The 27,930-nt window shown below is 38.1% G+C and overlaps 1 protein-coding gene across 7 annotated transcripts in view; it reads left to right on the top strand.

Moving 5' to 3' along the window:
- The window catches only part of ern2 (endoplasmic reticulum to nucleus signaling 2), a 158,816-nt gene that overhangs the window by 53,455 nt on the left and 77,431 nt on the right, over nucleotides 1-27,930 (top strand). For all 7 annotated transcript variants that reach the window (XM_069906036.1, XM_069906033.1, XM_069906035.1 and 4 more), the window contains one exon: nucleotides 13,650-13,722. In XM_069906036.1, the coding sequence (XP_069762137.1) occupies nucleotides 13,650-13,722 (73 nt within the window). Of the gene's footprint in view, nucleotides 1-13,649; nucleotides 13,723-27,930 lie in introns of those variants that run through there.

Here is a 27,930-nt window from a genome sequence, read left to right as displayed (position 1 = left end):
CAAATCCCAACTGTTAAGTGATATTCACCAAATCATCCTTTTTTGCCTTCTGCAACTCTGCAGGAGACAATGATTCCAAAAATTATTCAATATCCATTGCTGCTTTTATACACACACACACACACACCCAAGACTCTGAATTAGCTTGCAAAAAGGAATTTAGCCACCCAATCAAAATGTTGATTACAAAGCTCCAAATTCTCTGGAAAATACACAATTGAGCTCCCCAATTGAGTTAAGCTTTAATTAGCTCCAAAATCCCGGACAACAAACCCCCAAACCGTACTTAACAAGCAGCAATAGGCAGTGAACCAGACAGTGTTTAATTTTAAAACACTCATTTTATTTCTAACATTTAAACTATAGTCTTAACTTTTAAATAACCTTAACACTAAATCTATCCCCAACTATGTGCAGGTGTACTAATGTGTGTGTGTGTGTGTGTGTGTGTGTGTGTGTGTGTGTGTGTGTGTGTGTGTGTGTGTGTGTGTGTGTGTGTGTGTGTGTGTGAGATAGTTCCTTCAGAGTCCAGTCTTTTAAATTCAGTGTTGAAGCTTAGGCCTTTGAAATTTGATGCCCAGAATTAATGATGAACTGATGGGAAGACTGGAACAGACTCACAAATTCTCCTTGCGTTGCCTTTGAAGAAATGTACATCCACATGAGCTGTGGTCATAACACTTGTGATCCACGAAGCTTCCAAGACACTGGCACCGGTCTCTCCAAGTGACCTTTACTGTTAGTCACAATCAAAATGAAACACTTTGCTTCCAAAAAAAACCCTCCTGGCACAGGTCAATCCACTGAAAAGGCCCAGTCAAATGGCTGGCCACAAGAGCTGTTTCACAAAGCTGTTTTCTCTTCAGCGGTCAAAATTATTCTCCCCTGCAAAATCACAAATGTTTTTGCAAATGTATCGAATCTGGAACAGACTGTGACATGTCTTCCCTCATTTGTTCCAATGTATCAAATTGTTATTGGGCTGTGACATGTTGTGATGGTGCTTGTGTGAAATGTTAAATATTAACTGTGACCATTCAGTTCCTCCTGTCTATACTATCCCTTACAGTGATAATCCCACTTTACTAAAACGGGAACTTGTAATAGCAGGAAAAGTTCAAATTGCTTATCCCGAAAATGTAACAGCAATAGAATGTGCACATTATTTTCCTGTTTAAGGCTTTATATATTTTAAAAGGAGACTGCTCAATCCATACACCCTGGACCTAATTCTCTAAGTAATGGAATGGAATTATAGAATGTTAAAGCATGGAAAGAAAATATTTGTTCCATCAAATTTATTTCTTTGGCTTGGCTTCGTGGACGAAGATTTATGGAGGGGGGGTAAAAGTCCACGTCAGCTGCAGGCTCGTTTGTGGCTGACCAGTCCGATGCGGGACAGGCAGACACGGTTGCAGCGGCTGCAGGGGAAAATTGGTTGGTTGGTGTTGGGTGTTGGGTTTTTCCTCCTTTGCCTTTTGTCAGTGAGGTGGGCTCTGGGGTCTTCTTCAAAGGAGGTTGCTGCCCGCCAAATTGTGAGGCGCCAAGATGCACGGTTTGAGGCGATATCAGCCCACTGGCGGTGGTCAATGTGGCAGGCACCAAGAGATTTCTTTAGGCAGTCCTTGTACCTTTTCTTTGGTGCACCTCTGTCATGGTGGCCAGTGGAGAGCTCGCCATATAACACGATCTTGGGAAGGCGATGGTCCTCCATTCTGGAGACGTGACCCACCCAGCGCAGCTGGATCTTCAGCAGCGTGGACTCGATGCTGTCGACCTCTGCCATCTCGAGTACTTCGACATTAGGGATGAAAGCGCTCCAATGGATGTTGAGGATGGAGCGGAGACAACGCTGGTGGAAGCGTTCTAGGAGCCGTAGGTGATGCCGGTAGAGGACCCATGATTCGGAGCCGAACAGGAGTGTGGGTATGACAACGGCTCTGTATATGCTTATCTTTGTGAGGTTTTTCAGTTGGTTGTTTTTCCAGACTCTTTATACCAGCTCTATAAAAGAGCAACCAGCTAATCCCACTCACTGCTCCCATTGCCTGTAAATTCTTTCGTTTCAGCTATTTTGGGAATGCCAAAATTGAATCAATGCCTCTAACTTCCAACTGTTAGTTAATTTTGAAAAAAATTACAGAACCATAGAACATTACAGCACATTAAAATGGGCGATTGGCCCTTCTAGGCTGTGCCTAACATTCTGCCTAGTCCCACTGACCTGCATTCAGTCCATAGCCCTACATCCCCCTCCAATCCATGTTCCTGTCCAAATATTTCTTAAATGTTAAAATTGATCCCACATTTAGCTTCAGTTGGCAGCTTATTCTCTGTGTTAAGAAGTCCCACCTCATGTTCCCCCTAAACTTTTGGTTTTTCACCCTTAACCCATGTGCTCTGGTTTGTATCTCATCTAACCTCAATGGAAAAAGCCTACTTGCATTTGCTCCATTGATACCCCCATAATTTTGTATACTCTATCGAATCCCCCCTCATTCTTCTACTCCAGGGAATAAAGACCTAACTTGTTTAACCTTTCCCTATAACTCAGTTCCTGAAGTCTGGGCAACATCCTAGTAAAAATCTTCACTGCACTCTTTAATCTTATTGATATCTTTCCTGTAGTTAGGTGACGAAAACTGCACACAATAATCGAAATTTGGCATCCCCAATGTCTTAAAATCTTTACCATAATCTCCCAGTTCCTATACTCAATACTTTGATTTATGATGGCCAATATGCCAGAAGCTCTCTTTATAACCCTATCTACCTGTGACAACACTTTCAGGAAATTATGTATCTCGATTCCCAGATCCCTCAGTTTGACCGCACTTCTCAGTGCTCTACCATTTACCGTGTAAATCCTACTTTTGTTTGTCCTTCCAAAATGCTCACTTCACAATTTTCTGCATTAAATTCCATCAGCCATTTTTCAGCCTATTTTTACAGCTGGTCCAGATCCCTCTGCAAGTTATGAAAGCCTTCTTCACTGTCCACCACACCTCCAATCATTATATAATCTATGAACTTGCTTATCCAATTTACCACATTATCATCAAGATCATTGATATAGATAACAAACAATAATGGTCCCAGCTCTAATCCCTGAGGCTCACCACTAGTCACAGGACACCAGTCTGAGAAGCAATCCTGGTGGCATTTTTGGTTATAGTACTTTCCCATGCAACCACAAGAGATGCCACACCTGTCCTTTACCTTTTTTCTTACTGTGATCCAAGGAGCCAAATGATCATTCCAAGTGAAACAGTGATTCACTTCCACTTCTTCCAATGCTGTGTATTGCATTTAGTGATCACAATGTGGTTTCTTCAACTGGAGAAACCAAACACGATTTAGTCACTACTTTAAAGTGCACTTGTATTTGGTCTGTGCAGGAGAATAATAGCTAGCTCCCCACTGTCTGTCACTTCAATTTTCCATTCCACTCCTACAATAATCTGTCTGACTGTGTCCTCTAAAGTTGGTATGTTAATGCACAATGTAAGTTTAAGGAACAGTACTTCTTCTGTTTGGGCTCATTAGAACCTTGCAGACTATCTATTGAAACCTACAACTTCAGCTAACACTTTCTCTGACTGTACAAATATTGGCCATTTTTAGATAAGAACATAAGAAATAGGAGCAGGAGTCGGCCATCCAGTCCATCGAGCCTGCTCCACCATTCAATATGATCATGGCTGATCTGATCATTGACTCAACTCCACCTACCTGCCTTCTCCCCATTTCCCTTAATTCCTTTTTTTGTGTACAAATCTATCTAACTCAACCTTATGTTTAATGAAGTAGCCTCAACTACTTCCCTGGGTACAGAATTCCACAGATTCACTACTCTCTAGAAAAAAGTTTTTCTTCATCATCTTAAATCTATTCCCCTGAATCTTGAGGCTGTGTCCCCTAGTTCTGGTGAAAACAATTTTCCTGCCTCTATCTTATCAATCCCTTTCATAATTTTATATATTTCTATAACATCTCCTCTCATTCTTCTGAACTTGAGTGAGTATAATTCCAGACTATTTAGCCTCCTTGTAAGTCAACCCCCTCATCTCCGGGACCAACTTGGTGAACCTCCTCTGAACTACTTCCAAGGCCTTCCTCAGGTATGGAGACCAGACAGCACACAGTACTCCAGGGGCAGCCTCACCAATACCTTGTATGGTTGCAGCATGACCTCCCTGCTCTTGAATTCAATTCCTCTAGCTAACATTCCATTTGGCTTCTTAATAACCTGTTGTACCTGCAACCCAACTTTTTGTGATTCATGCACAATCACTCCCAAGTCCTGCACGACAGCATGCTGTAGTTTTTCACTATTTAAATAATAATCTGCTCTTCTATTTTTCCCACCAAAATGGATGACCTCACATTTACTAACATTGTACTCCATCTGCCAGACTTTTGCCCACTCATCTAACTTAACTATATCCTTCTGCAGCCTCTCCACATCCTCTGAACAATTTGCTTTTCCACTCAATTTAGTATCATCCGCAAATCTGGCTACACAACACTCTGTCCCCTCTTCCAAATGATCATTATAAATTGTGAACAGCTGTGGGCCCAGTACCGACCCCTGCGGCACCTCATTTACCATTGTCTGTCAATCAGAAAGACCCCCATTTACCCTGACTCTCTGCCTTCTGTCAATTAACCAATCCTCAATCCATGCCAATATATTTCCCCTGACTCCATATTGAGTATCCTATTGATGTCTCTTGTGTGGCACCTTATCAAACGCCTTCTGGAAATCCAAATATACAACATCAACCCGTTCCCCTCTATCTACCGCACCCATTATATCCTCAACTCCAGTAAGTTTGTCAAGCAAGACCTGCCCTTTCTGAATCCATGCTGCGTCTGCCAGATGGAACCCTTTTGTTCCAAATGTCTCGCTATTTCATCCTTAATGACAGCTTCAAGCATTTTCCCGACTACAGACATTAAGCTAACTGAACGATAGTTATCTGTCTTCTGCCTGCATCCCTTTTTAAAAAGTGGCGAGATATTTGCTGCCTTCCAATCTGCCAGGACCTGCCAAGAATACAGAAAATTTTGGTGAATGACCTCCAATGCATCGACTGTAACTCCCGCCATTTCCCTCAGTACCCTGGGATGCATCCTATCAGGACCTGGGGATTTGTCCACTTTCAGTCCCATTAGTTTGCTTATCGCTATCTCTTTTGTAACAATTATTTTATCAAGCCCCTCACCTCCCTTCACCATTCTGGGATGCTGGACGTGTCTTCCACCGTGAAGACTGACACAAAATATTTGTTCAATGCCTCAGCCATTTCCTCATTACTCAATATTAATCTCCCTTTCTCATCTTCCAAGGGACCCTCTTCCATTTTATATATTTATAAAATTCTTGGCTATCTTTTTATATTTTGTGCTAATTTACCATCATAATCCTTCTTTCCTTTCCTTATTTCCTGTTTAGTTGTCCTTTGTTAGCTTTTAAAGTTTTCCCAATCCTTCAGTTTCCCACTACTCTTGGCTACTTTGTACACATTGAGCTTTTAATTTTATCTTTCCTTTATTTCCTTAGTTAACCAAGGCTGACACTTCCCTCTCTTGCTGCCCTTATTTTTAACGGGAATATATTTTTGTTGAGCACTGTGTAAAATCTCCCTGTTCAAGCATAATACACTAGTTTTAGATCTAACTCTTGCACCCTCCATCTGTATGAGAAATTTAATCATACTAGATAGTTAATGCACAATACTAGATCTAAAATAGCATTCTCCCTTGATGGTTCCTTAACATGCTGCTCAAGAAAGCTATCACAGATGCATTCTATGAAGTCATCCTCCCAACTCCTTCGACCAACTTGATTTTCCAAATCTACATGGAAGTTAAAGTCCCCGACAACAACTGCCATTCGTTCTTACATGCCTCAGTTATGCCTGTGCCACTGTGCTATTGTTATTTGGTGGGCAAAAGACAACTCCCACCAGTGATTTTTTTTTTCTCTTTACTATTCTTAATCTCTACCCAGATGGATTCAACATTCTATTCCTTAGATCTTATATTGTCTCTCACTATTGCCCGATCTCATCCATGATTAAGAGCGCCACCCCAGCACCTTTACCATCATACTACCTTTTCGTACTACCTGATACCCTTGAAAATTTAATACCCAATCATGCCCATCTTGCAACCATGTTTCTGTGATGGCCATTAAAGGATATGCCTGGGTACTGATTTGCACCTCATGTTCACTAACCTTGTTTCTAATACTACAGGCATTTAGATAAAGTGCCCTTATGCTCATTGACCTTTTAGAATCTAGTGACCTCTGCATCCTCTGCTTTTGACTTTTCCGCCCTCTATTTTTCTTTTTCTCTTTCCTAACTCTAGGTTTTGTCTGTACCACCTTCCTCATTCTTTCTTTGCCCCTGCCCAGATGTAGACCGTTTGGTTTGTACTGGTCCCATCTGTCCCAGAACCGTTCCAATGCCTCAAGAAACTGAAACCCTCCCTCCTGTACCACTGTTGAAGCCACATATTCATTCTAACTATCCTGCTATTTCTACTCTACCCACAATGGCCCAATTTTTCTTTATCTCTGCAATTTAAAACTAACTTGTTTTCTCTCTTTCCCACTTCTGATGAAGGATCTTCAACCTAGAACACTAAACATTTTACTTTCCACAGATTCAGCCTGGTCTTTTGAGAATTTCCAACATTTCCTGTTTGCACCCTTCTTAATTTTAAGTACTTTCATCAAATCACTTACAACCTTCTGTTCCAAATAGAATAACACCACATTCATCAGTCTATCCACATAACTAAAATTCATAACCCTGAAATCATTTTAATAAACTCTTCTGTAACCTCTCTGAATTTATTACAGCTTTCCCAAAATGTGACAAGGATACAGTCAACATGTTCTGACCAAAGCAATGTTTTATATAAATTAATTATGACTTTATTACTCCTGTCCTCCAAGTTTTGCAAATTTTGAAATTGTGCCCTGTACTCTCAAATCCAAATTATTGCTGTTTATTAAAAAAAACCTAGTGCTTCTAATACCGCCCTGGAGGGCATAACTCTACTTTTCCTTCAATCCAAAAGAAGCACGTATACAGTGCTATCACTTTCTATTCTCTGCTATGAAGCAAAGTTCTTTTCACTCCACAGCATTCAGTAGTCTATAATATGGCATTTTATTAAATGCCTTTTGGATGTCCATATACAGTGAATTTCCTGTTATCCAGAATTCAAGTAACCGACAAAAAAAAATTGCTGAAAATAAATAGGTAAAAATTCCAAAAGTTTAAAATTGGCACCCCCTAGCGGTTAGTTTCCACATCACACAACATGCAATCTCAAGCAATCAGCAAATGCACTTATCCAGCATCTACCCCATAGGAGCCGGATACCACCATTGGCCCTTTTTGTTACTTCATTAAAAACACAATTACTTTAGTCATGCTTTAAGAATCCCCTGTCTTATCGATCACTTGTCTAGTGACTGTTCATTTTATCCCTGATTATTGTTTCTAAAATATTAAGCCGATAGATTTATAATTATTTAATTTAACTCCATTCTAATTTAGACCATTTATCTTTTCAGACAGGCCATTTTAGTCCATGAGCCCATGCCGTCCAGTTTACACCTAATTAACCTACACCCCTAGTACGTTTCAAACGGTTGGAGGAAAAGAGCCCCCTGGGAAACCCACGCAGACACAGGGAGAATGTACATACAGACAGCACAGAATTCGTGCACTGGTCCCGATCGCTTGCGCCGTAAAGACATTGAGTTAATTGCTGCACCAACCGTGCCTTCGCATTTGTTATATTGAGAAGAGTATCAGGTTCATTGGATTCACAGAGAGATGAGTCTGGACACAAGTGTTACAATCACATGTAACTTTTATTAACAAAGGGAAACATACAGGGGAGGATGTTAAACGGTACACAATTACTAATTGACATAAGCAGCGATACACTCATTCACCTGGGACATCAGTTGGACTTCGACAACAGTAAACCTATATCCGACCTTGCTCACACTTAAGTGACGATATAGATGTTGATCTCAGACATCATTTGGACGCTGACAATGGTAACCCTGTATTTGACCCTGCTCACACACTATAAACAGGGACTCATATAGATGCTACCGGTTCCTTGATCAACGGTGGTGCAGCTCTACTGCAAGTATTGATCTATCGCAATACTATGGCTCAGCTTTAGTGTAATGCACACCTTACCCGCGACTTTTCCAATGATGTTCACAGTAGCAACCTGGCATGGAGTGGTTTCCAGGGCTTGGAGCATGAGGCAGAGAGAGCAAATGTGCTCTTTGCTGGTGCTAACTATAGTGCTAATTTATGCTGCTAGCTAATGATGACACAAGGTGATTTAAAGTAGCCAATGGCAAGGTGTGCACTAATGTGTGGCCAGAATCCAACTTTGATTGACAGGTGAAGTGACTTCTGATGGGGAGGACATGTGACCACCAGCAATACACACTTTCAAGACAGGCAGGGAGGCACATTTTCTACACACAACATTCCACCCCTCGGAAGCTACATATGATGACAATCAATAACTCTATGTTATAATTAGCAAAAAAAGGAAAAGACATGTTAAAAGAATGATGCCAATCAAGCAGATCAATATATACACAAGTGCCTTCATATGCTGGACAAGGCACATAATCAAATTCAATGACAACACCTCACCAGCTCCCCCTGACCAAATAGGGTTGATGTCTTTACGAAGGAGTGGGTTGCTGTGGGAGCTGCTCTCCAGTGTCAAAGGAGCGGGTAGAAAAAGAAATTTGTCTGGTCATGCGAGCCTGGTTTCTCTGGCTTGGCTGGCAAATGTGAGCACCCTTACCACCATCATCTGCGAGCAAGGCAGTTCATGGTCATCCATCAGGTACCAGAGCCCTGTGTACTCCCACAACATTTTTAGTTATCAATACTTTGGGTATCGCTCATCAATTTCAATGTTTGGAATATTATGATCAAGATCAGTTTAAATAGTTGTATTTTAGTACTTTAGTTTATGCTAGTATTTCTTTTTCTGTTACTTTATAGTTCATACAATGCACTATAAGTTGTACGCTAAAGTACTGCTTCTACCGTATATTTTTGTTGTAGTGTAACTTATTGCCAAGAATAGAGAATTGATTAAAGGACAGTAATCAGGGAGAGAAGCTCCCATTAACAGGACCAAAGAGCAAAGGTGTACAATTTTGGTTTGAAAATACAAGAGGGATACAAAGAAAAGCTCTTGGATTCAGGAGAGAGGTTATGATCTGGAATTTAAGGCCTACATGGATAGTGGAAATGGATTCAATGAAAGGGAATGGGTTGGGCACTTGAGAGAGAATAATTGGCAGCACAGCGAGGAAAGATCTGGAGAACTGGTCTCACAGGATTGTTTGTACTCTGCTGTGTATGATTATATGAATCATACACATTTCTGAGACACATTGACATAGTGGATGTTGTGAGCTAGTTTCTTTCAACTGGATTTTATTTTTATTTTAGTTTTTAATTTAGACATGCAGCACGGCAACAAGCCCTTCTGGCCTACAAGCTCGTGTCACCCAATTGATCTACAATTCCTGTCCAATCCTCAGTTTCTTTCACAATCTCAAGAAGAGTGGCCTCAAAATCCAGAAGAGATAGAAATTTCAATGGAGGATCCTGAAATCCAAAGCACTGTCAATACTATTCAGATATCTAATGAAAATGATCCAATCACTCAATTAATTTGATATCACTCTTCGTTTGAAAAAGGGAGTAGAATGGTTAAAAACTATGCTTTTAAATCATATCAAAAAAGAGAATCTGAAGACTCAAAAGAGCTGTTACCTAACAGTTGATGAGTTGGCAAATGCTGAATTGGAGCTAATTCATTTTTGTCAGAAAAATGCACTTGATAACAAGATATCAAAATTGAAGAAGAATCTGAATGTTACAAAAACAAGTCGTGTTTACAGCTAAATCCTATTCTTGTAATGATACATTGAGAGTAGGAGAAAGATTGGAAAAAGCAATAATACCAGAAGAAGTGAAACATACAATTATATTAGCTAAGGAATTTCATATTTCTGAATTGATAGTTCAACATATACATGAGAAAACAGATCATGGTGGTTGTAATTACTTGTTATCAGAACTGTGCCATAAATATTGGATACTTAGTGCTTCAACATTGATCAAAAGAATGATATCAAAATGTGTTAATTGTCGACATGCAAATCCAAAACTTGGACAACAACAAATGGCAAATTTGCCACAGGATAGAATTTCACCTGATGAATCCCCATTTATATACGTGAGAGTTAATTATTTTGGTCCTTTGCAAGTAAAACAAGGAAGAAGTATTGAAAAACGATACGGAGCTATTTTTACCTGTTTGACCATGAGAGCAATTCATATTGAAGTAGCGTCATCGCTTGATACAGACCCTTTTTCAATGTTCTTTGATGTTTTATAGCCAGATGTGGTCAAGTAAAAGAATTACATTCTGATAATGGATCTAACTTTATAGGAGCTAAACTAGAGTTACGAAATACAATTCATAATTGGAATCAACATCAAATTCATGATGCATTACTTCAGAAGGAAATTAATTGGATATTTAACCCACCCACAGAATCATATCATGGAGGTGAGTGGGAAAGAATGATTAGATCATCAGAAAAATTCTTAATTCCATTTTCAGACAGTCTTGCGTGAAATTAAAGCTTATTTTAAACAGTCGTCCAAATGGCATTGAGGCACTTACACCAAATAATCTCCTACTTCTTAAATCTAAACCTTTGATGCCTCCAGGTCAATTTCAAAAAGAACATATTTATGCAAGACGCAGATGGAAACAAGTCCAATTTTTTGCAGATCTATTTTGGAAAAAATGGATTAAAGAATATCTTTCATTATTACAAGAACAACAAAAATGGTCTAAAGCTAAATGCAATTTTGTATGTGGAGATATTGTAATTATATGGATGATTTTTCACCAATAAATTCTTGGTTGCTGGGGAAAATTGAAGATACAATTCCAGACAAGAAAGGTTTTGTTCAATAAATGCGGATTAAAACCAAGACTGGTTACTTAAATAGACATATTACTAAAATCTGTCTTTTGCAGGAAGCTGAAAGTTTTGATTTTTAATCTTATACTTACAATATTTACTTTGTGTATCTGTAATAGTAATTATTATATATTAGCCATTAACGTCTATTATAATAATTAGGGGCAAGAATGTAAAAGTTAAAACCTTGTGTTTTTTTAATTCTTAATTATGTGCTTGTCTCTTTAAGAGAACTATAGTTTGTAGGGTTACCATATTACATAATAATATGTCATAATATCTCCCCAGACTAACGGCTTGCTCATTATTCTACAAGATGTGAAGGAAGCATGAGCACGAGAAATTTATCTCTTTAAATACCATTGTGTATCTCTTTAAAAGCTTTTTATATAATTTATATACTTTTTATATCATTATTATACAGTAAATGCTTTTCTATTCATCCGTGACAGAGGTGCACCAAAGAAAAGGTACAAGGACTGCCTAAAGAAATCTCTTGGTGCCTGCCACATTGACCACCGCCAGTGGGCTGATAACGCCTCAAACCGTGCATCTTGGCGCCTCACAGTTTGGCGGGCAGCAACCTCCTTTGAAGAAGACCGCAGAGCCCACCTCACTGACAAAAGGCAAAGGAGGAAAAACCCAACACCCAACCCCAACCAACCAATTTTCCCTTGCAACCGCTGCAATCGTGCCTGCCTGTCCCGCATCGGACTGGTCAGCCACAAACGAGCCTGCAGCTGACGTGGACTTTTTACCCCCTCCATAAATCTTCGTCCGCGAAGCCAAGCCAAAGAAGATGAAAGTCTTAATGCAAAGCTATACAAAATGTATATCTGTTTATTTCAACGAATTAAAACTACATAAAGTAACAGCCACAGAGTTTGATTTGTTGGATTAAAGAGATCTAAATTTGGGATATCGCAGCTCACACCTTGGAAGATGATGCTCTGAAATTACAATATATTAGAATAAGGAAAGTGTCATCTCTAGGATGAGCTGATACCAAGCTAGTGAAGTTTGGTGGGAATCACACTACTGAATGCTGAACTAAAGTCAATGAACAGCTTTCTGACGTAAGAGTTGGAGCTGTCCAAGTGGGTCAAAGCAGAGTCTTTGGCTTGGCTTCGCGGACGAAGATTTATGGAGGGGGTAAAAGTCCACGTCAGCTGCAGGCTCGATTGTGGCTGACAAGTCCGATGCGGGACAGGCAGACACGTTTGCAGCGGTTGCAGGGGAAAATTGGTTGGTTGGAGATGGGTGTAATGGCATCCTCAGTCAACCTTTTGATATGGTAGGTTAATTGATGAGAGTACATCAATAGGCAAACAGGATTTCAAATGTGATAGAACCAGTCTCTCAAAACACTTTGCAATGAAGGAGATGAGTGCATCTGGATGCAAGTCATTCAGACTCATGGCGGTGGGACACTTCAGCACTGGCAAGATGGTGGCAATCTTGAAGCTTATGGGAACAGCTGCCTGGGCCAGGAACAGATTTAAAATATCTATGAAGACCCCTGCCAACTGTCCTGCACAGACTTTAAGCACACGGCCAAATATACCATCAGACCAGCTGCCTTCCATACATTCACTCTATTTAGAGTGACCCAAACATTAGAAATGGAAAATGAGAGAGGCAGTTCATCAGGTGGAAGATCCACTTAGATGGTGACCTCCTTGCTCTCTCAATGAAAGTGAGCGTAAAATTAATTGAGCTCCTCAGAGAGAGGACACAGCTGGAAGGGGGCACAGTCCTAGGTGGTTTATAGTCTGTAATGATCTGTATGCCATGCCACATGCGCCGGGGGTCTGAGGAGTTGAAATGCCCATCAATCTTTTGTTTGTATGTGTTTCGCCTGAGAGATTCCTTTCCTTAGGTTAGCCCTCGCTGAACTGCAAGTCTTCCAGTCTCCAGATCTGAAAGCTAAATCTCTGTCTTTGAGCAGAAGGCAAACGTCACTGTTCACCCATGGCTTCGGATTAGCAAAAAATTTTAATTTGTTTTTGTGATGTCACTCCATCCACACACTTGTTGATATACTCAAGGACAGAGTTAGTATATAAATCACTATCAATCTGAGAGTTCAATAGACTGATTCTGTCCAGGATAGAAACTGGTTGTTTTTTAAATTCCTGATGCAAGGTGAATATTAGGTAGCATTTGGGAGGACAAAATGTTAAACACTTAGGCTATGAGTAGGATCTACTTTGTGCAATAGTGCATGTTATATTTGGAAGCTCTTTTTGGATAGAATATGCTCATATAGACACTTGTTGATGGATACTTCTTGAAAGCTATGGACTGGGTCCTAGAAGAGAGGAAGGAGGAGCAAGAAAGAGACTATATTAAGGGCCAAATGCAAAAGATTTGATAGAAAATAGATGATGAGCTACATTACTCTGAGGGTTTCAGCAATCTAATCATAAACTTAATCTGTCAATAAACAAAATATATTGCTCTCTTCATTTCAAATAAATCTTAAAAACCACCTCATTGATGAGCATTTCCTGAAAGCCTGTCTAACTCACTGCTGATTGTCAAATACTGCTTCTTCTTATTTCAGAAACTTCCTTTCACCATCCCTGACCTGGTGCACTCCTCTCCTTGTCGGAGTTCTGATGGAATACTATACACAGGTAAAATATAATGTTTATTGAATTTTCCATTTCTTTGGTTATTTGAAAGTGATTTTTATTTATGTCCAAAGATCATAAGGCATAGGAGCAGAAATAAGCTATTCAGCCCATTGACTTTGTCCCCGCTTTTTAATCATGAGCTAATCCATTTTCCCACTCACTCCCATAACCTTCTCTTTTTTTTTTTTTTTAATTTTTTATTTTTCACACCATAAATCACAATAGCCATGATATACAATTTTTCTTTTCCACACATTTACAGTGACTTTTTCTCCCTCCCCCCTCCCTCCTCCCAAGCCACCCCCCCATCCCCCTCCCTCCTCCCAAGCCACCCCCCCATCCCCCCCCCTCTCATCCATTTTAGTTATACAATCTAGGTTGCATTAATTCAGTTAGACAATGTTGTCATTCAACAAAAATACACCAGAAATTCTACTGAGTCCATTCTTTTCTTTTCTTCTCCTTCCATCAACTTAGGTAATGTTTGTTCCCGGTAGGTTTTCGCTATTGTATTTAATGTAAGGCTCCCATACTTGTTCGAATATTTCAATATTATTTCTTAAACTATATGTTATTTTTTCTAATGGAATACATTTATTCATTTCTATATACCATTGTTGTATTTTCAAATTATCTTCCAATTTCCAGGTTGACATAATACATTTTTTTGCTACAGCGAGGGCTATCTTAACAAATCTTTTTTGTGCATCCTCCAAGTCAATTCCAAATTCTTTATTTTTTATGTTACTTAGGAGAAAGATCTCTGGATTCTTTGGTATATTGTTTTCTGTTATTTTATTTAATATCTGATTGAGATCATCCCAAAATTTTTCTACTCTCTCACATGTCCAGATTGCATGAATTGTTGTTCCCATTTCTTTTTTACATCGAAAACATCTATCAGATACTGTTGGGTCCCATTTATTTAACTTTTGCGGTGTAATGTATAGTCTGTGTAACCAATTATATTGTATCATACGCAGCCTCGTATTTATTGTATTTCTCATCGTTCCAGAGCATAACTTCTCCCATGTTTCCTTTTTTATCTTTATATTTAAATCTTGTTCCCATTTTTGTTTAGTTTTACCATTTGTTTCCTCATTTTCCTTTTCTTGCAGTTTAATATACATATTTTTTATAAATCTTTTGATTAACATTGTATCTGTAATCACATATTCAAGGTTACTTCCCTCTGGTAAACTCAAGTTGCTTCCTAATTTATCTTTCAAGTAGGATCTCAGTTGGTAATATGCCAGCGCTGTATCTCCCGTTATATTGTACTTATCTCTCATTTGTTCAAAGGATAAGAATCTACCTCCTGAAAAACAATTTTCTATTCTTTTAATCCCTTTTTTTTCCCATTTTCTAAAGGCAAGGTTGTCTATTGTAAAAGGGAGTAGCTTATTTTGCGTCAATATTAGTTTTGGTATTTGGTAATTTATTTTATTTCTTTCTACATGAATCTTCTTCCATATATTGAGGAGATGGTGTAATACTGGAGAAGTTCTATGTTGTACCAATTTTTCATCCCATTTATATAATATGTGTTCAGGTATCTTTTCCCCTATTTTATCTAATTCTAGTCTCGTCCAGTCTGGTTTTTCCCTTGTTTGATAAAAATCTGATAGGTACCTTAATTGTGCGGCTCTATAATAATTTTTGAAGTTTGGCAATTGTAAGCCTCCTTGTTTATACCATTCTGTTAATTTGTCTAGTGCTATCCTCGGTTTCCCCCCTCTCCATAAAAATCTCCTTATTATTTTCTTTAACTCTTTGAAGAATTTTTCTGTCAGTTGTATTGGCAATGCCTGAAATAAGTATAGTATCCTTGGAAAAATGTTCATTTTAATACAGTTTATCCTTCCTATCAGTGTTAGTGGTAGCTCTTTCCAATGCTCTAAATCGTCCTGTAATTTTTTCATTAGTGGATTGTAATTGAGTTTATATAATTGGCCTAGATTTTTGTTTATTTGCACACCTAGGTATCTTATTGCCTGCGTTTGCCATCTGAATGGGGATTCCTCCTTAAATTTTGAGAAATCCGCGTTATTCATAGGCATTGCTTCACTTTTATTTACGTTTATCTTGTATCCCGACACTTCTCCATATTCCTTCAATTTCTTATATAGTTCTTTTATTGATAGTTCTGGTTCTGTTAAGTACACTATCACATCATCCGCAAACAGACTGATTTTATATTCCCTGTCTTTTATTTTTATTCCTTTTATATTATTATCTCTTCTTATCGATTCTGCTAGTGGTTCTATAGCTAGCGCAAACAATAACGGTGATAGTGGGCATCCCTGCCGCGTTGACCTGCTTAAGTTAAATTGCTTTGATACATGTCCATTTACTGTCACTTTCGCTAACGGTCCCTTATATAATGCTTTAATCCAATTAATATACTTCTCCGGTAAACTGAGTTTTTGCAATACTTTGAACAAGTAATTCCATTCTACTCTGTCGAAGGCCTTCTCTGCGTCTAAAGCAACTGCTACTGCCGGTGCTTTATTTCCTTCTACTGCATGAATTAAGTTAATAAATTTACAAATATTGTCTGTTGTGCGTCTTTTTTTGATAAATCCAGTTTGGTCTAAATTTACCATTTTCGGTACCTGTTCTGCTAATCTGTTCGCTAATAGTTTAGCCATTATCTTATAATCTGTGTTTAGCAGAGATATTGGTCTATATGACGCTGGTGAGAGTGGATCTTTCCCTTGTTTTAGTATCACTGTAATTATTGCTGTTTTACATGAATCTGGTAAGTTTTGTGTCTCATCAATCTGGTTGATTACATCCAGGAGGGGCGGTATTATTAGGTCTTTAAATGTTTTGTAGAATTCTATTGGGAGTCCATCCTCTCCTGGTGTCTTATTATTTGGTAAATTTTTTATTATCTCTTGTATTTCTACTGTTCCAAATGGTTCTGTTAATTTATTTTGTTCCTCTATTTGTAGTTTTGGTAGTTCAATTTTAGTCAAAAATTCATCTATTTTCCCTTCTTTCCCTTCGTTTTCGGTTCGGTATAATTGTTCATAGAATTCTCTGAAGTTTTCCTTAATTTCTTTTGGATTATATGTAATTTGTTTGTCTTTTTTCCTTGTTGCCAATACCATTTTCTTAGTTTGCTCTGTCTTAAGCTGCCATGCTAGGATTTTGTGTGTTTTTTCCCCTAGTTCATAATATTTCTGTTTTGTCTTCATTATATTCTTCTCCACCTTATATGTTTGTAATGTTTCATATTTTATTTTTTTATCCACCAATTCTCTTCTTTTGGTTGTATCTTCCTTTATTGCTAATTTTTTTTCTATGTTTATTATTTCCCTTTCCAACTGCTCTGTTTCCTGATTATAGTCCTTCTTCATCTTGGTTGCATAACTTATTATTTGCCCTCTAATGAATGCTTTCATTGCGTCCCATAGTATAAACTTATCTTCCACTGATTCCGTATTTACTTCAAAGTACATTTTTAATTGTTTTTCAATAAATTCTCTAAAATCCTGTCTTTTAAGTAGCATGGGGTTTAATCTCCATCTATACATTCTTGGAGGGATGTCTTCTAGCTCTATTGCCAATAACAGGGGTGAGTGGTCCGATAATAGTCTAGCTTTATATTCCGTTTTCCTAACTCTCCCTTGTATGTGGGCTGATAACAGGAATAGGTCTATCCTTGAGTATGTTTTATGTCTAGTCGAGTAGTATGAGTATTCCTTTTCTTTTGGGTTTTGTTTCCTCCATATGTCCACAAGTTTCATTTCTTGCATTGATTTAATTATAAATTTGGTTACTTTGTTCTTCCTGTTAATTTTTTTCCCCGTTTTATCCATATTTGGATCCAAATTCAGATTGAAATCCCCTCCTATTAGTATGTTCCCTTGCGTATTAGCTACCTTCAAAAAGATATCTTGCATAAACTTTTGATCTTCTTCGTTAGGTGAATATATATTAAGTAGATTCCAAAGCTCTGAATATATCTGACATTTTATCATAACATATCTCCCTGCTGGATCTATTATTTCCTCTTCTATTTTAAATGGCACATTTTTGCTAATTAATATAGCCACTCCTCTTGCTTTTGAATTATACGATGCTGCTGTTACATGTCCTACCCAATCTCTCTTTAATTTCTTGTGCTCCAATTCAGTTAAATGTGTTTCTTGGACAAATGCTATATCTATTTTTTCCTTTTTCAGTAAATTTAGTAGTTTCTTCCTTTTAATTTGGTTATGTATTCCATTAATATTTAGAGTCATATAGTTCAGCGTAGCCATTTTATATTTTGTTTATCTTCTCTTTCCGTTTTTCCATCATTACCTTTCCTCCTTTTCCATTTCTGTTTTCTTATTTTCAACTCTTTACCAGACAGCATTCCTACAACATCCAACATTTTCCTTATTCTCCTATTTCTATCTTCTTTATCCCCAATCTCCCCTTCCCCTCCTGAGTTGCCCTTTATCCCTTGTCGGACAACCACATCTCCCCTCTCCATTTGGATTTGCGAATCCACTCGCAAGCGTCAACTGATTTTGCAGTGACCGCTCTTTTCCCCCACCCAGCCCCCCCCAGAAAAGGTTTCGTTTTTTATATGTCACAAAGGTCACTCTTTTAGTTCCCTCCTTATTCTCTCTATTCCATTACCTTCCCTTATTAATTCTTGTCTATACTCTCTATGTTTTCCTCTAATTACAGATACTTTCACATATGCCCATTGTCTCTATTCACTCTTATACCTCTTTACCCGCATACATATCAATCGTGGTCATTTTTACCCTCCTTACCCGTCTTCATCCCTCAGTCTATTTTTGTCTTTACCCACATACATATCAATCGTGATAATTTTTGCTCTCATTACCCGTCTTCATCCCTCAGTCTATTTTTGTAATTGTTCTGCAAATTTTCGTGCTTCTTCTGGATCCGAGAATAGTCTGTTTTGTTGTCCTGGAATAAATATTTTCAATACCGCAGGATGCTTCAGTGTAAATTTATATCCTTTCTTCCATAAAATCGCTTTTGCTGCATTGAACTCTTTTCTCTTCTTTAGGAGTTCAAAGCTTATATCTGGATAAATGAAGATTTTTTGCCCTTTATACTCCAGTGGTTTGTTGCCCTCTCTTACTTTTTCCATTGTCTTCTCCAGTACCTTTTCTCTTGTAGTATATCTTAGGAATTTTACTACAATAGATCTTGGTTTTTGTTGTGGTTGTGGTTTAGGGGCCAATGCTCTATGTGCCCTTTCTATTTCCATTTCTTGCTGTAGTTCTGGACATCCTAGGGCCTTAGGGATCCATTCTTTTATAAACTCCCTCATATTCTTGCCTTCTACATCTTCCTTAAGGCCCACTATCTTTATGTTATTTCTTCTGTTATAATTTTCCATTATATCTATTTTTTGGGCTAGTAATTCTTGTGTCTCTTTAGTTTTTTTATTAGATTCCTCCAATTTCTTTTTTAAGTCTTCTACCTCCATTTCTGCTGCTATTGCCCGTTCTTCCATCTTGTCCATTTTTTTCCCCATTTCTGTTAAGGTCATATCCATTTTATTTATTTTCTTTTCTGTGTTGTTTATTCTTCTTCTTAAATCATTGAATTCCTGTGTTTGCCATTCTTTAAATGACTCCATGTATCCTCTAACAAGAGCAAGTACCTCCTTTACCTTGCCTTTCTTTTCTTCTTCTATTTCCCTGTACTCTTCCTCTTCCTCTTCTTCTTCCTCTAGGTTGACCATCTGTTGTTTCTTTGCTGCCCTTTCCTCCTCTTCTTTCTTGTTTCCATTGTCTTCTGTGGTCTCTTCTTGCTGCAGGTGTTCTGCAGCTGTCGTTGCCGGCTGTGGAGATCGACTCCCCAGCTGGTCCCCCCTCCCGTCGGTGTGTTTTTTTTCATGCGCATCGCGCATGCGCGACTCCTCGCGCATGCGCGGTTGCGCACTTTTACTCGGCTCTGTGAGCCATTGTTGTAGTTCTTTTTCTACCGACCTGAGGTAGTGGGGCCCTCTCTCCACAGCGGGCCTCTTCGGACAGGTAAGGCCTTCACCTTTTTCCTCCGTTGTCTTCTCTTCCTCTCTTCTTTCCGTTGATTTTGATTTTTCTCCTTTTGTCTCCATCTTCTTTCCACCTTTATACTCACTTTTCTTTAACTTGTATTTCTGTGCCTTTGTATTTTCTCTTGTTTTTCCCGACTTTTCTGGAGAGGGCTGGAGTTCACCGTCCGGCCACTACTCCATCACGTGACTCCTCTCCCATAACCTTCTCCATGATACCCTGGATAACTGAGAATCTATCAATTTCTGACTTGGTCTCCACAGCCACCTGTGGCAACAAATTCCACAGATTTACCACCTTCTGGCTGAAGAAATTCCTCTGCATCTCTGTTCTAAGCACATGCCCTTCAATCCTGAAGTCGTGCCCTCTTGTCCTAGACTCTCCCACCATGGAAAACAACCTTCCTACATCTATTCTGTTCATGCCTTTCAACATTCAAAATGTTTCAATGAAATCCCCCTTCATTCTCCTAAATTCCAATGAGTACAGGCCAAGATCTGTCACAATCCTCGTGATAATCTTTTCATTCTCTGAACCCTCTCCAGTGTCAGCACATCCTTTCTTAAATGAGGAACCCAAAACTCCAGACCCACTTATTAGGAAGGTTTACCAGGTGGCACCTTATATCATCTAATTTTAAATTTAGACATTCAGCACAGTAACAGATCATTTCAGCCCCCGAGTCCATGCCATCCAATTAAACTACACCCCTAGTATGTTTCAAATGGTGGGAGGAAATCGGAGCTCCCAGGGAAAGCCCATGCAGACATGGGGAGAATGCCCAAACCCCCACCGATAGCATGGGATGCGAACCCCAGTCCTGACCGCTGGTGCTGTGCCAACCACTACACCAACCGTGCCACCTCAAATTGGGCAGCACAGACTCGCGAGCTGAAATGGCCTGCATGTCCAAAATAAATAATAATATAACCATATAACCACTTACAGCACAGAACAGGCCAGTTCGGCCCTACTAGTCCATGCCATAACAAATCCGCACCCTCCTAGTCCCACTGACCAGCACCCGGTCCATACCCCTCCAGTCCTCTCCTCTCCATGTAACTATCCAGTTTTTCCTTAAATGTAACCAATGATCCCGCCTCGACCACGTCTGCTGGAAGCTCATTCCACATCCCTACCACCCTTTGCATAAAGTAATCTCCCCTCATGTTCCCCTTATAATTTTCCCCCTTCAATCTTAAACCATGCCCTCTAGTTTGAATCTCCCCCTCTTAATTGAAAAAGCCTATCCACATTTACTCTGTCTGTCCCTTTTAAAACCTTAAACACCTCTATCAAGTCCCCCCTCAATCTTCTACGCTCCAGAGAAAAAAGCCCTAGTCTGCACAACCTTTCCCTGTAACTCAAACCTTGAAATCCTTTCAACATTCTCGTGAACCTTCTCTGCACTCTCTCTATTTGGTTTATATCTTTCCTATAATTTGGTGACCAAAACTGTACACAGTACTCCAAATTTGGCCTCACCAACGCCTTGTACAATTTCATCATAACCTCCCTACTCTTGAATTCAATACTCCGATTTATGAAGGCCAACATTCCAAATGTCTTCTTCACCACACCATCTACCTGAGTATCAGCCTTGAGGGTACTATTTACCATAACTCCTAAATCCCTTTGTTGCTCTGCACATCTCAATAGCCTACCATTTAATGCATATGACCTATTTAGATTTGCCTTTTCAAAAATAACACCTCACACTTATTTGTATTAAATTCCACCAGTCATTTCTCAGCCCACACCTCCAGCCTTCATAAATCACCTTTTAATCTACGGTAATCTTCCTCACTGTCCACAACACCACCAATCTTTGTATCATCCGCAAACTTGCTTATCCAATTCTCCACCCCGACTTCCAGATCGTTAATATATATAACAAACAATAGTGGACCCAGGACCGATCCCTGAGGAACTCCACAAGTCACCGGCCTACAATTGGACAAACAATTTTCTACCTCTACTCTGACACCTCCCATCCAACCATTGATGAATCCATTTCACTACCTCCTTATTTATACCTAATGCCTCCACCTTTTTTCCTAACCTCCTATGGGGAACTTTGTCAAAAGCTTTACTAAAGTCTAAATAGATCCACAGCTTTCCCTTCATCAACCTTTTTTGTAACCCCCTCGAAAAACTCAATCAGGTTTGTCAAGCATGATCTACCCCTGAAAAAACCATGCTGATTACTCCCTATCAATCCCTGTACCTCCAAATATTTGTAAATACCATCCCTCAGAACACTTTCCATCAACTTGCCCACCACAGACGTCAGACTCACGGGCCTATAATTCCCAGGTTTACATTTGGACCCTTTCTTAAACAGCAGAACCACATGCGCCACCCTCCAATCCTTTGGCACTACCCCCGTAGCCAGTGATATCCTAAATATCTCTGTTAATGGCCCCACTATCTGTCCACAAGCCTCCCTGAGTGTCCTTGGGAATATTTTGTCCGGTCCCAGAGATTTATCCACCTTTATCTTTTTCAACACAGCCATCACTACCTCCTCGGTTATCCTTATATGCTTCATGACCTCCCCACTATTTTTCTTTACTTCAACTGCTTCAATATTTTTTTTCCCTAGTGAATACCGAGGCAAAAAAATCATTCAATATTTCCCCCATTTCCTCTGACTTCTCACTCAGCCTACCCTTGCTATCTACAAGGGGTCCAATTTTATCCCTCACTAATCTTTTACTTTTAATATACCTATAGAAACCCTTTGGATTTATTTTTACTCTGTCTGCCAAAGCCTCTTCGTGCCTTTTTTTGACCTTCCTAATTTCTTTATTAAGATTCCTTCTACACTCCTTGTAGTCCTCCTTCAAATTCTCAGCTCCCTGCTGAGATAAGTGTTGCTGGGGACTTCAGATGAGGCAAGCTATGTCACAGAGTCTTCAAGCAACAGAATAACGTCATGATAATCACCAAATAATACCTAACAAAAAGATGGCACACTTCTCTACCACAGACTTCTCCCACCAACAGAACGGACCAGTGGAGCTGGCAGTACAATGGTATAAAAATGGGAATGAGTGGTTTTGGGTGTCCTAAATATTGACTCTTGATCTCACAAAGTTAATACATGGACAAGGAAACCTTCACCTAATTAACATTTACAGTGCTCCCTCAGCTGATAACTTAGTGCTGCTCTGTGTTAAAATACTGTTGAAAGAAGCACTGTTGAACAAGATGGACAAGTTCTAAATGTTAGAGGTGCCAGGCTGGGTCTTTCATTCTACCAGTACAATAAGACATAAGTCGATGTATTGTCAAGAAATGTATTAGAACACGAGATACATCAAAGATTATGGGAACTGAGATATAGTACTTGTGTCATCAGGCTTGGGCTCCTGAATTAGCTGCTCCTCTACTTCAGTATATTTACAGAGCTGGCATTGTTCTGACAACATGGAAAATTGCCTAGGTATGTCCTATCTGCAAATAGCAAGACATATCCAAGTGGGTGACTTAGTATTCAATGAGTCAACTTTTTATTTGAACTTTTTATTTAAGAATTTAAAAAAACCACATCCATGTAGACATATTCAATAAAACTTTTTTAAAAATAAGTACAAATGTACTTATAGAAGTACAAAGGGTTTCTCTAGGTACATTAAAAGTAAAAGATTAGTGAGGGATAAAATTGGACCCCTTGTAGATAGCGAGGGTAGGCTGAGTGAGAAGTCAGAGGAAATGGGGGAAATTTTGAATGATTTTTTTGCCTCGGTATTCACTAGGGAAAAAATTATTGAAGCATTTGAAGTAAAGAAAAATAGTGGGGAGATCATGAAGCATATAATGATAACCGAGGAGGTAGTGATGGCTGTGTTGAAAAAGATAAAGGTGGATAAATCTCCGGGACCGGACAAAACCCCCCTCATCCCTCCTACCCCCCACCCACCAACGCTTCCTTAAATATCAAAGAAAAGAAAAAAAATGTCAGGAGAATGTCAAAAAGAATTATGTCTCAAATCAAATAATAATAGAGCTGAGGGTTACCAACAGGATGGCTTTCAGAGAGTCTTTCAAATTTTCAAACCAACAGATTGTAAATATGGGCTCCATATTTTTAAAAAAAATTATACTTATTACATAGATTATGAGTTATTTTCTCAAGTGGAATACAAGTATGTGGCATGATGGCTTTGGTTGGAGACATGAAAATACGTCTCTCCCGGCAGAATGAAACAAAACCTGACTAAAAATTATTTTTTTAAATTGTTCTTAAATTTAAAAACTTTGAGATCTACTTACCAATTGATATACTATGGCTACAAGAAAAGGAAAGATTCAAATAATTAACAAAACAGTTGCTAAAGAGTTTAACAACCTCAAGCTCAAGTTCTTCCTCTTCCAAGAGCCACTCGTGCTACAACGGCAAAGATTCATATGTCTCCACCACCATCTCTCTGGGGAGCCAGTAAAGATGGCACTGGAGTCCAGAAGAAGACGATCGAACTGCAGACGTCACAGGTGCACATGCGCATAATGGAGCAACCTGCTTTCCTATGGGGAACAGCTGAATCGATAAAGGTTGCGGTTATTAGTGTTGATAGTCAGACCCAGCCATTGATTCATCTAGATGTTGAATCAGGATCATCTGCCAGCGATTCAGAGGGACAAAAGGATGAAGATCAAGACAAGAGAAAGAAGAAAAAGTTTATGAAGAATTGGAGGGAGCAGGAGCAGAATATGAAAAAGATGATGCCTAACTGATTCAAAGGATTTAAGCTACACAATTCAGATATCCTGAAGCCAGAACTCAAGATATGGAAGTGCGTGAACAAACCTCTATAATTATCAGCCAAATGCAGTTAATGTGTAAACATATGGATTTGCAATTTATATCAGAAGTGATGTTAAAGTACAATTTGAATATGTCAAGAGTGAAATGAAAAATATTAAAGAAGAAATGACAAAATATACTGAAGCTGTTGATAAAGTTAAAATTCAAGTCCATAAAATTGAAGATGACATTCAAGATTATCGTTATGAAGTAGAGCAACTTGTAAAGATACAGTTAATAAAATGGAAGATTCTGTTATGGCTTGGGATGTGCAAAGGAAAGAACTTTTACAAAAGATTGATATATTGGAAAATCATAGTCACAGGAATAATATGAAGATTTTCGGGTTTGTTGAAAATTTTGAGGGCTCTAATGCAGTTCAATTTTTTCAAAAGTGGATCCAGAGGTTCAAATGGACTTGAACTGGATAGAGCAATTGATGAAAGATCTTAATTTTGTAGATATTTGGAGATGTCTTAATCCAACAGAGAAAGACTTTTCCTTTTATTCATCTAGACATGAATTGTTTTCAAGGATTGACTTTTTTTTAGTATCGGCACATTTACAAGGGAAAATACAACAAGCGGAATATAAAAGTAGGGTGATTTCAGATCATTCTCTGTTATATTTTACATATGAAACTTGTGAAAAAATTCAAATAGCTTATCATTGGAGATTTAATACAATGTTGTTAAAAATATGGAATTTATTGATTTTTTGAAAAAACAAATTGATTTTTTTTGAAAGAAAATTCTAATTCTGTTCAAAGTAAGTTTGTATTATGGGATGCTATGAAAGCCTATTTGAGAGGACAAATAATTAGTTATACTTCTAAAATAAAAAAGAATCGATTAAATCAGAATCTTGAATTAGAGAAACAGATCGATGAGTTAGAAAAGGAATTTCAGAAAGATGCTACAGAAGATCAGAAAATAGAATTATCTAGGCTGAAATTGAAATATAATACTTTGCAATCTTATCAATTTGAATGTGTGATTAATAGGACTAAACAATGGGGAGAGAAAGCACATAAGGTATTAGCGTGGCAATTAAAGAAAGAACAGATATCGAGGACTATTAATGCTTTTTTTTTAAACTTTATTTATTAATTCAAAATACAGATAGTAAATAACATATACAACAATAAACCAAAAACATGAACGTTATATTTTATAGAAAAAAAATGAAAAAAGAACTCCCCCTCCCCCTCTTCAGCCAGCTCTCCTAAGGAGAGTCATAAAGAAAGGAAAAAAATATTAAGGAAAAATTAAACATACATATTAAAATCTAATCAACATAAATTGAAATGTAAATATTCTGAATATAACAACCACTTACTAATAAAAAAGCTATAGTTATCACGTGAAACATATGTAATTTTTTCCATTATTAAACAGTATGTCATCTCATTATGCCATCTATTAATATCAATCATATTTGTATCTTTCCACACACTAACAATACATTTTTTCTCTACAAATAATGCTAAATATACAAAAGCAAGTTGAAATTTATCTAATCCCAAACCTTTCAAAGGTTGCAAACTGCCCAATAAAGATACTATCAGATCTAAAGGTATTTTAATCTTATACAGATTTGGATTTATCCCAACCCTTTTTATCCATACCATCCTATAATATTTAATACATGAATGAAATATAACCCTTCTCTGGTACCTTCATAAGAAAAATCTCAAATTTAGTCATTTCAGATAAAATCATATCGCTAATAAACACATATTTTATCAAAGATCAAATTTAAAAATAAAGAAACAAAGAATTCTTATCAATACCATAGCTGTCCCTCATCATTACACTTAATTGAACTGTTTAAACCTCAAACATTAAAAGTAGCAAACCTCAACTTTAACATATCTACTAATATTACTAAAGACCAATAATATCTTTATATAAAAACTCAAATCATCATATATAGGCCCTCCAATAGGAGAAAAAAAATCATAAAGTAAAAGCTAGATAAAATTAAAAAAAAATTAACAAACCCCCCCCCCACCCCAAAAAAAAACTACCAAACGCTAGTAATCCCTAAACAAAATTTGGGTGTGGATCACCCACCAGTGGCTGATGACTAATAGAGCCTAGAACAAATCTCTTCCTCCCCAGCCGAACAAAAAAAATCTCAAAATATCATAATAACATAAAAAGTAAAATAAGAATAAGAAGATTCTGCTATTCATCCAAGAGGTTCCAAACTCGAAGGTCCCATTTCAAAAGAAGTTGGACTCTTTTCATTCCCATTTTTCACATTTCTTCCATTTCTTTTTTTTTTCACACTATAAACCATATTGACCAAGATACATACAGACATTTTTCTTCTTAAATATATACAGTGTCGATTTCTCCCCCTTTTTCCCCCCTCCCTTCCCTCCCTCCCTCACCCCCATCCCCATTTATTTGAAGTTCAATCTATATATATTTCCAGAACAACCAGATTTTTCTTTAGGAGACAATGGTGGACTACGTCTTTGTCCTCTTATATCAGCCAATGAATCAGCAAAAATCATTGCTTCATGATCATCCTCAAAAAAACTGAGATTGATAGTTTCCATGAAACACCTTCAACACTGCCGGATAGCGAAAAGTAGACTTATAACCTTAACGCCACAAAACTTCTTTAACTGGATTAAATCGACGTCAACGTTGAATGGCCTCTTGACTCAAATCAGAATAGAAAAAAACTCTGCTATTCTGAATCAATAACGGAGTTTCTCGTTTTCTCGCATTTTGCACCGCCAGTCGAAGTATTGCTTCTCTATCCAAATAATTTAAACACCGAATTATTACAGGTCTCGGTGGCTGACCAGGTAAAGGTGATCTCCTTAAAGTTCTGTGAGCTCTTTCCAATACCAAGCCTTCAGAAAAAAATTCTTGCCCTAATACTTGTGGGATCCAATCTGTAAAAAAACGAAGAGGATCTTGTCCTTCCATACCTTCTGGCAAACCGACAATTTTCACATTATTCCTTCTACTTTGATTCTCCAAATAGTCTATTTTCCTCTCTAACTCCTTCTCACATTCTCGCAATTCTATAACGGATTTTTCAACCTTCAACACTTTTTCTGTATTAGAAGCCACTTGTTGACATTCCAAAAAAGCAGACTGAAATTTTTTAAAATCTTCACAAGATGCCTCTACACGTGTTTTAACTGTATTCAATTCTGAACTTATCCTTTGAGCCAACTCATTCATTATAGGCTGAATGACAGCATTTAACTGGTTACATTGTAATTCAGAAAAGCTCAGCCCTGCTTTCTCTAACATAGTGGCAGAACCAGGTAACTGCAGCTCCTGCTGCAACTCAACAAAAGGCATTTTAACAGTCTTACTGCGGGTCTGGACT

Source organism: Narcine bancroftii, chromosome 12, assembly GCF_036971445.1.
Source record: "Narcine bancroftii isolate sNarBan1 chromosome 12, sNarBan1.hap1, whole genome shotgun sequence".
NCBI classification, from domain to species: Eukaryota; Metazoa; Chordata; class Chondrichthyes; order Torpediniformes; family Narcinidae; genus Narcine; species Narcine bancroftii.
This window is presented reverse-complemented; position numbering and strand designations above follow the sequence as displayed.